Genomic DNA, 13,973 nt, shown 5'->3' with positions numbered 1-13,973 from the left:
TCTCATTGCTTTCTCTTCCAACTCTTTTGCGAGCCCCACGCCTTTTTCCAATGAGAACAACTTGGGGACTCTTTCGATGTAATAATTTCCCAAGTGTCTTCATTTCTCTCATTGAGGGGAGGCATTATTAATTCCTTAACATGCTCCTACATACCTTTAGAGTGTCTGGAAACAGACGAAACAACTAGACCTCACCACCACGTGCCTCCACGCCATTATTTTCCGGACCGTCAGGTCAGCTAGGAGAACAATGTTAACATGGCACACAATCACGACACTCTCACCACCCAAACTATTGACAGACAACTTATGATAGATATTATTCATCCAACAAACAACCTGTAACTGAAAATCCTCAAGTCTTGCAAATATAAGACGTGGAATCAAAATGATTAACGTGAACGTCATCCCAGACAATATCCTCATCACCAAATTATGCAGAACAAATAAGCAATAAGAAATAGAAAATCATAACAAAGGACTAAGATTCTCTCTCGCTCCAGAAGAGTATCGTATGCCACAGAACGGCTCCGAATCGAAGCTTCTATGTGCACATGTTTACCTCTTCTTATTTTTCCCCGCATGCAGCTACTGTGACTTCAATACCAACTTCTCCACCATAACAGTAATGCTAACAAACTCTATTCCTTCACTGTGCCTTGGCTCCCTCAGCCACAGCCACAACCACATGTTTCTCACCTTCTCCAGAGGTAGCATGATGCAGAATCGAGTTTTTTCGCCAAAATCGCAAAATCGACTTTTCTACCCAAGACCGCAAAATCGAGTTTTCCCACCAAAACCGCAAAATCGAGTTTTTCTGCCAAAACCGCAAAATAGAGTTTTTCCGCCAAAACCGTAAAATCGAGTTTTCCCGCCAAAAATAGAAAATCGAGTTGTCCCGCCGAAATAAAAAAATCGTGTTTTCCTTGCAAGATTGGAAAATCAAATTTTCTTGCCAAAACCGCAAAATCAAGTTTGTCCGTCAAAACCAAGTTTTTCCGACAAAACCGCAAAATCGATTTTTTCACTGAAACCGCAAAATCGAGTTTTCCGTCAAAACCGTAAAATTTGTAGGCTTATAGATTAAAATTCAAACTTTTCTTATATGGTCTATTATGGACTTAATGGCAGCCTATGTAAACATGGGTGTTAGTAGGTGTAGTCCTTAGTGGACATGGTTCCTAATGGACATGGTCACTCTTTGTCCACAAACAATAATAAACTAGGTTAAGATCCGCGCCTTGCGCGGAATGAACATTATATATATATATATATATTTTATATTATATGTTTCTAACATATTATGAAAATAAAAAATATATATTGAATAATTAAAATAATGGTAACTACTACTTATATAATTAAATTGGTGAGAACATATAATAAATTTGATTAATCAAAAAAATATTTTTTCTATTTGATATGGTATATAATTAAATTTAAATGATAGTAACATATATATAGTATATTTTAATATTTATTAAATGTTAATTTTTGCTCATATATTTTTTATCATTTGTATGTGTTATAGCAAAAAATTTAAATTACTGATAACAAATTTTTACTGTGAGATTAATAGTTTAAGTGATTTATAATATTTTTAAAAATTAAATTGTCAATATTTTTCAAATTTTTTATCAAAAACAAATTGTTCACAGTAAATTTCAAAATTAAGATATTTATATATTTTTATATGGTCATATAATATAATTTAAAATGATATATATATCTTTTACTTTTAATACTTATTAAACGAGACTTTAAACTTATATGATTTTTTAATTATTTGTATCAAGGCATATCAAAAAATTCAAACCATGGATCACAAAATTTGAATATGAAATTTTTAACAATTTTAGTAATTCATAATCGCTTTTAAAAATTCAAAATATAACATACAAAGAAAAAATTTAATTTTTATTATATGGTTACTATGGTTTTTTAATTTATTTTAATAGTTTAAAATTAAACAAATATAATATAAGACACCCTTATTTTTATCAAATCTTTATTATTCAAAATCATTAATTGTCATATATACTTTAGCCACATTAGGAAATTCCATAATTTTATTTAAGGAAATAATGAAGCACATTAATAATGTATTTATGGTTAGTTTAATAAAAAGTTTATTATATATTTAGATGGACCAACCTATTTTTTAAGAATTCTAAGAATCATTCTAGTGATGACACATGGCTACAAAAAAAGTTATAATGCTTCTCAAATAATATATAGGGGATGGATAAATAGATATGAGCTAATGGACGTGGGCTAGCCCAGTTTACAGCTCTAGCAGCAGCAGTCTCAGGTTTCTCACCCCCTCCCGAGTCAACTGCAACAACCGCTGGTTTCACTGTTTCAGGTGAAGCATGTTTTTCTTCTGCCCCCTTTGTTTCCGCTGCAGGTTTTCCGTCTTTGGCATTTTGGCTGGGGGCGGAGGAGGCATCATGTGGGGTGGTGGATTAGTCTTGAGCTTGAGGAAAATCTGCCTCATTCTCCCAAGATCGGTGGGCTTCCCAGGTTTAGGACCCTGGATAACAATCATGGATGGTTTCTTGTCGGGATCATTTTTCCCTCGCTTCTTGTCAATGTTGGGAACCTCACGCGAGATAAGCTCGCTCTGGAATGGATTTCTAGTAATGCTTGTCAACTTCGTTGTGGAACTTCTCTTGGTTCACTCAGTAAAGCTGGAAAGCGAGGCAAATCAAAAGTCAAAACTGGCATGCATGAAGTTGTGTGAGTTTAATTAATAGCTCTGCTTAATTACCTTCTCCCTTTCGCGGTTATCAGCCTTCTTGGTCTCGATGGTCTTCTCTCTTTTCTCGTAGAAGGCCTTCTTGATTGCGCATCTCCTTCTCTTTCTTTTCCTTCTCCTCAAGGTGAATGGCGTTTAGGCTGAAGGAAAACATCAGTATCGAAATCACTGAGAGATTATTTAATATATGTATGGTGGTTCCACTCTAACTGGTACATGAAAAGAAGACAAGACATGTGGTACTTGGGGGGAGGGGGGGGGTTCTTCTTTCTGAATCATAATCAGATTGTAAATGAACTCTGATGGAGTAAACTGATATCTACTTGTAAGCTTACAAGATACACATTAATTAATTTTACTAAATCTCTCCCATATGAACATTGGTACCAATAAAGTACCAGCCAGCCCTAATTAATTTTACTGACCAGCGCCACTCAAGGCGTAAGAATGGCCCGTCGGAGGCGAATAACGCGTCGTCGTTGCCGTTGGCATGGTTGGGGGGAGGCAGGATTATTTTCAGATCCAAAATCATCATCTCCATCTCCATCTCGATTCAACGAATGTTGAGTCGAGGGTGGAGGATGGGCCTCAGAGATATTGTGGTCGCTCATGAAGAAATTGTCCGGTTGGGACGGAGAATGGGTGGTCTGAGCGGGGAAGTCCCCCTCATCGAAAGAGGCCATGAATTGATGGTTAAAGGGAGGGATGAGAGCTTTTGCTTCTTCAGATCTCTCTCTCCACTTGATTTTACTTAAGAAAAGGGACACGTTGACCAAAACATGTAACTAACTAGCCGAACCGTTCGTCTAAAGCTATGCTGTGACACCCCCGATCGTAGATAACCGGAAATGACACGGTCGATGTTCCCTGATGGTCGACCCGAGGTTCTCGAAATAAATCCGATCACCTTAGACCAACAACCAAAGAACACAGACACTCCTATCGGATATTACTCTAGGCTTTTCAACCCGATAAAGCAATATTCGATAGTTAGTTCGTCCCGGACAAGGACTAATATCATATGAGAACTCGTGATTTATAAACATCTTTTATACATTATTTATTTACTTTAAACATCTTACAAAGTGTTATAGTTTTCCCTACGGCCTATCGCCCAACAACGTTTTAAGTAAATATACATCAAAATGTACGTTGCAAGGACAACAAAATACTACCGCTGGTTGGCCGCTCCTTCCGTCCAAAAGATTTAAGTGTCTCCCGCCTAAGGGTTACCTGCACACACAAATGAGTCATGAGCAACTAGTTTACTCAGTGAATCTAGAATCACAACACAATCAATAATAAATCAAGCAATTATCAAATGCATATACATGATCATGCAAGTACTAGTACTATACTTTAATATCGATCATCATTGTGAATTCTTATTTTAAACATCACTTCCACAACACCCGCCCGTTACCATACTCATAAAATACAATATATATACTAGACCCGAGAAACCACTAAGGCTAACCGAGACTAGTGAGTTAGCATCACCATCATTGTCGAATGTCCGGTATGAACAATCCGACACTGCATCGTCATGCAGTACACGGTCTCCAAAGAGCTACCCCATCATCGTATCTTCATGACCTTGTTCCATTCGCATGACCAAGTCACGGTAATGCGGGGGCTTTAGGGATAGTGAATATAACAAGACTTCACATGATTTTACTTCCATAATCATTCTGAAATTAATTCATAATTAATCCTTAATTAATCATAATTAACTCTTAATTAATCCTAGATTAATCCATAATCAAAACCATGATTATTTTATGATTAGTACTTGAGAACAAGTACTAAGATTAGGATTAACCTCACTTTAAAATTATTCTTTAAGTGTAAGTGTTTAGCATGAGTAAACACAACACCATTCTTAAATATTCAGACACTTTACTAACTTAATCAAGGACTCATTCATGATCTATCTCAACATCTGTCTAGACTCACCTAAAGAACAGTTTTGAAACTGGCTTGGACAATACTTGAGTTCCTCTTGAACAAAGCTGAATGGACCTGAGAATGGACAAGGTTCTGATCGGTTACTATGGTTAACTCAACAACTCATCTGACTCACTTGATTGTGGCTTACCAAGAGACTGAATGGATAAGATGGGACTAGCAAAGCTCCACACCTTAGCTGATCAAAACAGGGTAAGGTTGGGTTCAGAACATCAACAATCCGACAGTTCGGTTCAAGCTAAACAACTTAAATCAAATCAGTTCAAGCTCGGTTCCTTTCATACCAGATCAGATCAGTTCAGTTCTATTCAGTTAACAACAGTTCAAGACAAGATCAGACTGAGTTTAGTTTCGTTTCTCCAATCAATCCATAACAGCTTAGCAAACTGTTTTAGGAGATGGATTCAAACCGAAACTAAACTAGACCTGAACTGTATCATAACTTATACAACTGATCCGACCAAGATCTAAGGTAGCCATGAACTGTTCTGATCAGATACTGACTGAGGCTAGGAGACCAAAGCTTACCAAGACAAACCAAAGGACTAGATGGCCTCAGCTGATCCTCTTCTCCAAGGTAAGCTTGTGGCTGGACTGATCAAAGAGAAAGATCAAGGTCTGATCATGATCTGAACTCAACTAGGTCTAGGGTTTTATTTAAAAATCTCACCTTCTGATCTTTCTCAAGAACCAAACTGAGCTAAGGTTGAATATTAGGTCACCACCAATTTTTTTCTTGATTTTTCTCACTGAGTTTTCTGTTCTTCTTTCTCTCTTTCTCACTGAAATTCTCTAGGTTTTTCTGCAGGGTTCTGAACGTGGGAAGCAGCTGGAGGAGGGTTAAATACAAGCTGTGGTTGCTTCACCTGAGGGTTTAGCTCATAACAAAGCTTGGCTGAGAGCAGACAGTTGGCAACCTGCTTTATCATCTGCAGCACACTGTCCTTTCCTTCCCATGAAGCAGTCTCCAGCCAATCAAAATTAATCAAAGAGTAAGGAAACAAGCACACAGGCAGCTTGTGATTGTCATGTGCCAGATACTGAAGAAGCTAGGTAAGCAGACAGGTGCAAGTCATGTGATTAAATACTGAGCAAACAAGCTGGTGGAATACATGAGTCTGGTCCAAAATTAATTAGGCAGCTGGTCGATCATTTAAATAATTTTTCAACCAAATATTCCTTGTCTTTGTCTCTCGTCTTGTTCCCGGAAAGTCTCGTCCAGCTTAATAAAAATCCGACCAAAATATTTAAGACTCGGCCAAACTATCAAATGAAGGTCTTTCGACCACAAGACAGTCCCGTCGAGAAATTAATCTACCGGGTCGATTTTTATTTTTATTAATCATGGTCGAACCAACTAAAAACTGGTTGAGCGGGATTTTTCTCTACCAAAAATTTATTGGCTCGTGAGGGTTATTACACTCTTCCCCCCTTAAAAGAATTCGTCCCCGAATTCTCAAAATACAAGTGTACACCCTTTACTGGACGACTGGGGTATCTGAGAAGAGTTATGGGTAATCAGCTCAGACTTATCTTCATCCTACCATGTTATAACAACTCTCTGTCGCTTTCCCCACAATACTTCAAGTTGCAAAATTTCCCTATTCTTCAATTTCCTGATACGACGCTCGCCTATCCGCAAAGGACCTTCAGTATAGGTGAGGTTAGGTTGCAAGTCCTCTGGTCGCTGCTGCTCGACCATATTTGGATCTGGTATATGCTTACATAGCATCGATACATGAAATACCGGATGCATAGGCATATCGGGTGGAAGTTCTAGTCTATAGGCTACTTCTCCAACTCTAGCGACAATTCGGTATGGTGCCTTTGCTATTGCAGCGGATCCGGGTTCTAAGGTTATACTAAAGGAGTTATTCCTAGACGGCAGCAATCCCTCTAATTCCTTAAACACGTCCTCATATTCTCTGACTACTGGTATTTCTTCCATGTTCTGCTCTTTCTCGTCTTCTACTGGTCCAACAACTAAGGTCACTAAGTATACTTCTTCACCCTTCTCCAAAAGGTTTTCAATTCTCAGTGCTAACACTAATGACGCTCCAACACTTGGTACTATGCCATGGTAAGCTAAAGGGGGTTGGGTATCTCTCTCGAAAACAATCTTCCTTCGACCACAATCAAGGTGAGCTCGGTAACTTGACAGCCAATCACCTTCAGTTTCAAGAACTTGATCTCCAGGAGAACGGGAATGGATAAATTCACCTTAGTGAATTCTCCATCGAATCATGATGCTACTTCGGGAGCTACAAAACTATGTGTTGCTCCCAAATCGAAAAGGATTTGGGCGGATATTCCACCCACAAGCAAAGTCGCTGACAATAATTGACTTTCCCTTCAATTACTTACTCAACAACTTTTATACTATTTTTTATTTATATCACCAATTTACCAATCATTTAAAAATTATGCAACACTCAATTGGTTAGGAAAACAAACCTGAAATCGGACCCTGAGGTGGTCCGGATGGTCCTGGTAACTCTAAAGCATAAGCCCTACCAGCAGTGGCTTGACGCTTAGCAGGAGGTAAGGGTAAAGGTGGGTTAACTGGTACAACGGGTTGAGCACTCGTAACAACAGGCTGAGCAAGATGAGTGTGTGGACATGATGTCGCGTAATGTCCTCGCTCTCCACACGTGAAACAAGTGATGTGAGATGGTACAGCCGGTTGGAACTGTCCCACGGTCGGACAATCTCTCCTAACATGGCCCAGCTGGCCACAAGTGAAACAAGTTGGGGTTCTAGGTCTAGGATCTCCAGATCGACCTCCCCGAAAAGCTCTACCTCCCCGTCCTCGCGGCATAGGAGAATGTGGCTGAGGCTGACTTTGAACGGATGGACGTCTAGGTTGTGCAGAATGGCTAGAAGAAGCTCTCTCAGCAGCAATGGCCTCCTCCACGTTCACAGCACGCTCAACAAGATCAGCAAGCCTATGAAACTCTACTGCCTCAAGTCTGCTCCTGATATATGGGTTAAGTCCTCGAAGGAACTTACGGATAATCATCATCTCGTCCTCTCGACCATAGTGGACATACTTCCTGAGACGGGTGAACTCTGCCTCATACTTCCTAACAGATAATCCTCCCTGAACTAGCTCCATGAATTTAATCTCCAATCGATCACGGGCTTCCGGTGGGAAGTACTTTCGAACGAATGCTGTACGGAAGTCAGCCCAACTCAGATTGAAGTCTCCAAAGTTCCTCTCTACGCATAACCACCAACTGATGGCGTCCTTCTCCAGATAGTAAACAGCCACGTCCTTCTTAAATTCTACCGGACAACGGGTTGCAGCAAAGTTCTGCTCGAGATTGTGCAGCCATGCATCAGCTTCAAAGGGATCAGTGCCTCCCTGGTAACGCTTCGTCCCCAAGTTCTTCATAATCATGACTATCTTCAGAAAGTCCGGATGAGAAGTGGTAGGTACTGGAGCTGGCTGAGCACGCTGTGCTTCACGCTGTGCATTCAATGCTTGATGTTGCAAATTCACCATCTCAGCCATCAGTTCTAGAAGTGCTATTATAGCTGGATCAGTTGGAGCTGGTCCAGGTTGTGCTGCCGGAATAGGTGCAGCAGGGGCTGGTGGAAAATGAGCGGCAGGAGATGCAGGAGCTGCGGGATGATCTCCGTGCACTGGACTATCGTGTACCACATCCACCTCGATGTCCATAAAGTACGGGTCTGGAGACAAAGGCATGTGCACCGGTGTCTGATCATATGACCCTTCAGACGGGTCAGTCTCAAAGCTAGAGCCCGAAGGTGTAGCATCAAAGCTAGGAGTCGGAAGTGGTGCCGGAGTAGATGGCGGCGAAGAGTCTGAAGATGATGAAATCGAAATTGGGAGGTTTGGACCTCCACGGCGTCCAAAGAGTGCTCTTCTCGGTGGCATCTGCAACGAAAGATCATGGTAAGTTTCTACCCAGGTCTATCTATTTCTAAAAGAAGGAACAAACCAGCATATCCTAATTATCCTTGCGACACATTTTCGACTCGAAAATTATTTGAAACAAGTCCCATTCAAGCATCGTTTAACCATGCTCTGATACCACCTTTGTGACACCCCCGATCGTAGATAACCGGAAATGACACGGTCGATGTTCCCTGATGGTCGACCCGAGGTTCTCGAAATAAATCCGATCACCTTAGACCAACAACCAAAGAACACAGACACTCCTATCGGATATTACTCTAGGCTTTTCAACCCGATAAAGCAATATTCGATAGTTAGTTCGTCCCGGACAAGGACTAATATCATATGAGAACTCGTGATTTATAAACATCTTTTATACATTATTTATTTACTTTAAACATCTTACAAAGTGTTATAGTTTTCCCTACGGCCTATCGCCCAACAACGTTTTAAGTAAATATACATCAAAATGTACGTTGCAAGGACAACAAAATACTACCGCTGGTTGGCCGCTCCTTCCGTCCAAAAGATTTAAGTGTCTCCCGCCTAAGGGTTACCTGCACACACAAATGAGTCATGAGCAACTAGTTTACTCAGTGAATCTAGAATCACAACACAATCAATAATAAATCAAGCAATTATCAAATGCATATACATGATCATGCAAGTACTAGTACTATACTTTAATATCGATCATCATTGTGAATTCTTATTTTAAACATCACTTCCACAACACCCGCCCGTTACCATACTCATAAAATACAATATATATACTAGACCCGAGAAACCACTAAGGCTAACCGAGACTAGTGAGTTAGCATCACCATCATTGTCGAATGTCCGGTATGAACAATCCGACACTGCATCGTCATGCAGTACACGGTCTCCAGGGAGCTACCCCATCATCGTGTCTTCATGACCTTGTTCCATTCGCAGGACCAAGTCACGGTAATGCGGGGGCTTTAGGGATAGTGAATATAACAAGACTTCACATGATTTTACTTCCATAATCATTCTGAAATTAATTCATAATTAATCCTTAATTAATCATAATTAACTCTTAATTAATCCTAGATTAATCCATAATCAAAACCATGATTATTTTATGATTAGTACTTGAGAACAAGTACTAAGATTAGGATTAACCTCACTTTAAAATTATTCTTTAAGTGTAAGTGTTTAGCATGAGTAAACACAACACCATTCTTAAATATTCAGACACTTTACTAACTTAATCAAGGACTCATTCATGATCTATCTCAACATCTGTCTAGACTCACCTAAAGAACAGTTTTGAAACTGGCTTGGACAATACTTGAGTTCCTCTTGAACAAAGCTGAATGGACCTGAGAATGGACAAGGTTCTGATCGGTTACTATGGTTAACTCAACAACTCATCTGACTCACTTGATTGTGGCTTACCAAGAGACTGAATGGATAAGATGGGACTAGCAAAGCTCCACACCTTAGCTGATCAAAACAGGGTAAGGTTGGGTTCAGAACATCAACAATCCGACAGTTCGGTTCAAGCTAAACAACTTAAATCAAATCAGTTCAAGCTCGGTTCCTTTCATACCAGATCAGATCAGTTCAGTTCTATTCAGTTAACAACAGTTCAAGACAAGATCAGACTGAGTTTAGTTTCGTTTCTCCAATCAATCCATAACAGCTTAGCAAACTGTTTTAGGAGATGGATTCAAACCGAAACTAAACTAGACCTGAACTGTATCATAACTTATACAACTGATCCGACCAAGATCTAAGGTAGCCATGAACTGTTCTGATCAGATACTGACTGAGGCTAGGAGACCAAAGCTTACCAAGACAAACCAAAGGACTAGATGGCCTCAGCTGATCCTCTTCTCCAAGGTAAGCTTGTGGCTGGACTGATCAAAGAGAAAGATCAAGGTCTGATCATGATCTGAACTCAACTAGGTCTAGGGTTTTATTTAAAAATCTCACCTTCTGATCTTTCTCAAGAACCAAACTGAGCTAAGGTTGAAGATTAGGTCACCACCAATTTTTTTCTTGATTTTTCTCACTGAGTTTTCTGTTCTTCTTTCTCTCTTTCTCACTGAAATTCTCTAGCTTTTTCTGCAGGGTTCTGAACGTGGGAAGCAGCTGGAGGAGGGTTAAATACAAGCTGTGGTTGCTTCACCTGAAGGTTTAGCTCATAACAAAGCTTGGCTGAGAGCAGACAGTTGGCAACCTGCTTTATCATCTGCAGCACACTGTCCTTTCCTTCCCATGAAGCAGTCTCCAGCCAATCAAAATTAATCAAAGAGTAAGGAAACAAGCACACAGGCAGCTTGTGATTGTCATGTGCCAGATACTGAAGAAGCTAGGTAAGCAGACAGGTGCAAGTCATGTGATTAAATACTGAGCAAACAAGCTGGTGGAATACATGAGTCTCACTACAAGAAAAAGGAGCTATTGTTACGATTTTTTGAGACTAGATTTCTTAGTCACATATTTGTGACATAACAGACACTGATTTGTAACTGATCTTTTATGTCAAAAAAAGAGTAGTTATTTGGTCACAATATTGTGACCGGTTTTGCTGTAACCAAATTATGTCACATTTAGTGACATAAATATGACAAAAATAAATGAGACAAAAAATGTGACATAATTGTAACTATGTTTATTGTTACCATGGCGACAACTATGCGAGTCTGTGACTAAAGGTTATGACTCCGTTTATATACTAAATGTTTGTGATCAAAACATTGAAAAGGATAACAAATAAAAAATGTTGTAACTTTTCAAGCACACAATTATTTGGGTGATCTTGTAAGTTTTATTTATGTAGCTCCAGTTTTAACCATAGTTTATCATTGGTTTCAAAAAATAAACCATGATTTATCATTTTTCTTTTGTGGTTGAATATGAAACCTTTTTATAGACTAATCCCTAAACTTAAACCCTAAACTTAATTTTACATACAAAATAATTAATTTGATCTTTTAAAATTTAGAAATTAATTCTTAAACTTTAACTTCAAATATATATTTTAAAAATTTAAACCTATATACTCTAAACACTTAATCCTGAATCAAATAAGTTAAGTCCAAATCTCAAGTCTAAACCCTAAACTACATCAAACCCTATATCATAAATCTGAACTTCAAATATAGTTTTTAAACTTTAATTGTTTTTAAACATAACTTCAAAGTTTGTTTTCTTAAAAATCTTAAATCCCAAGTTTTTTTAACTTAAACTTTTAACCTTACATATACTTCAAACCATATACTCATACATAACCTTATATCTTAAGACATTAAGTCATATACATACTTCAAACTATTTTTAAATATTTTCTAAATTTTAAACTTAAACCTCAAACTCCAAATCATATATCATAAATTTCATTTCTAAATCTATTTTTCATATCTAGAACTATATAACATGTACTCTAAAACTTATAATTTTAATAACACTTTTTTTTATCAACAATAAAACTTATAATAAACATAAAAACTAAAGAAAAATTAGAAACCAAAATTATATCGCTGTACGAAATGAGATTAGAAACAAAAACTCTAAAACAACTAACATTAAAGAATAAAACTTGTTGACAAAAAAAAAGAAGAATAAAACTTATTCTGTCAGTTGAGAAATAAAGTATAACAGCCAAAAAGTTCCTATTGGCTGATTCACAAGCACAAGGATCAAGCTTTTCACCGTCGGATGAGATTGGATCCAATGGACCAAAGTTATTCCTTTTCTTCAGATCTCCATTCATATGCTTCCTTAACTGCTGGCCTCCGCATCTCCGCTCTTCTCATTCGTCAGAAGATCTCTGCTCCGTGTACCCTCGCAAGAGCTCTGCCTTCATCGCTCTCCATCTTCTACCACCTCCGTTAATGGTCGTTTATTATAAGTTTTACTTCCATCATCTCTCTTCTGCATGGCTTTTATTTTGGTGCAGGTTGAATAATTGAATGAGTGATCTCTCTGTCTTCCATCATTTGATGTCACGCTCGCCGTCCACCACCACTCCACCACGGTTCGACATATCTCTCTCTGTCTCTGTCTTTGTCTCTCTCTCTTTGAATCTGATTTTTGTTTGTTTTTTGTAAAGGAAGGTGATGATGCAGAAGAAGCTTGATGGTGGATGAGACAAGACCAGCGGTGGTCGCAGTGGCTGTTGTGCGGCGGAGGCAAGGCCAGACATGGCGGCTGGAGGAGGCAAGGCGAGGCACGCATGGCCGCTTATTTTTTTTAGGGTTGAATTTTTTTTTTATGATTTGGTTTAGTTATCTAAACCGAATTTTATTTTAAACCAATTTCATTTTGTAAACCGAGTTATATTTATTTCGATTTATAGACAGTAACCAATTGAAACTGAGATGTTACTATTACTGTCATACTTTTAGACGTTTAATTATGACAAATTAATTTCATAATGAATGTTACAAAATACAAAAAATTGTTACGCAATTATAGTAACGGATAAATATTATTTATTTCGTCATTGATTATTATGTTTTGTGACTAATATTTTTACCATACGAAAGATATATTAGTTATGAATAATGACGGTTTGAGACAATATATATTGTCAGTATCAATGACGGTAAAAAGACTACAATTTCGTCAATATTAGTGACATTTTGTAACAAAAGACCCATCACAATGAGTGATATAGTTGTCACATTAAATAGTCACAAATTAAGACAGTTTGATACAATTTAATAAGTAAGAAATTGCTACAGTTCTATTACTAGTATACAATGTAACTATGTGTGACGATTTGTTACAAAAAGTCTAGTCGCAAGAAATTGTGACATTTTTGTTACTCCAGAACATTTGTGACACACGTATTGTAACCATTAATAATTGGTAACAAAAACGTAACAATGATGATATTGTTACGAATTCTTTACTATTGTGACGGAAAATTTCGTCACAATATCCTTATTTTCTTGTAGTGTCTGGTCCAAAATTAATTAGGCAGCTGGTCGATCATTTAAATAATTTTTCAACCAAATATTCCTTGTCTTTGTCTCTCGTCTTGTTCCCGGAAAGTCTCGTCCAGCTTAATAAAAATCCGACCAAAATATTTAAGACTCGGCCAAACTATCAAGTGAAGGTCTTTCGACCACAAGACAGTCCCGTCGAGAAATTAATCTACCGGGTCGATTTTTATTTTTATTAATCATGGTCGAACCAACTAAAAACTGGTTGAGCGGGATTTTTCTCTACCAAAAATTTATTGGCTCGTGAGGGTTATTACATATACCGTTTTTGTTTTGTCCGTCTTTACCTTGTACTTGTAGGAAGCTAATCATTCATTTGATTTCGAGCTAACTCTCCTAAAAA

The 13,973-nt window shown here is 38.1% G+C and overlaps 1 protein-coding gene across 1 annotated transcript; it reads right to left on the bottom strand.

Moving 5' to 3' along the window:
• Nucleotides 1-2,353: 2,353 nt before the first annotated feature.
• Nucleotides 2,354-3,305, bottom strand: LOC111199537 (clathrin light chain 1-like). Its single transcript, XM_048737255.1, has 3 exons — nucleotides 3,184-3,305; nucleotides 2,771-2,870; nucleotides 2,354-2,623 (listed from the first exon to the last, which is right to left on the bottom strand). The coding sequence occupies exons 1-3, from the start codon at nucleotides 3,303-3,305 to the stop codon at nucleotides 2,354-2,356; spliced, it is 492 nt and encodes a 163-aa protein (XP_048593212.1).
• Nucleotides 3,306-13,973: the final 10,668 nt, after the last annotated feature.

The sequence above is a fragment of the Brassica napus genome, chromosome A7 (assembly GCF_020379485.1).
Source record: "Brassica napus cultivar Da-Ae chromosome A7, Da-Ae, whole genome shotgun sequence".
NCBI lineage: Eukaryota > Viridiplantae > Streptophyta > Magnoliopsida > Brassicales > Brassicaceae > Brassica > Brassica napus.
The sequence above is the reverse complement of the archived record's forward strand: the minus strand, read 5'-3'. Positions and strand labels throughout refer to the sequence as shown.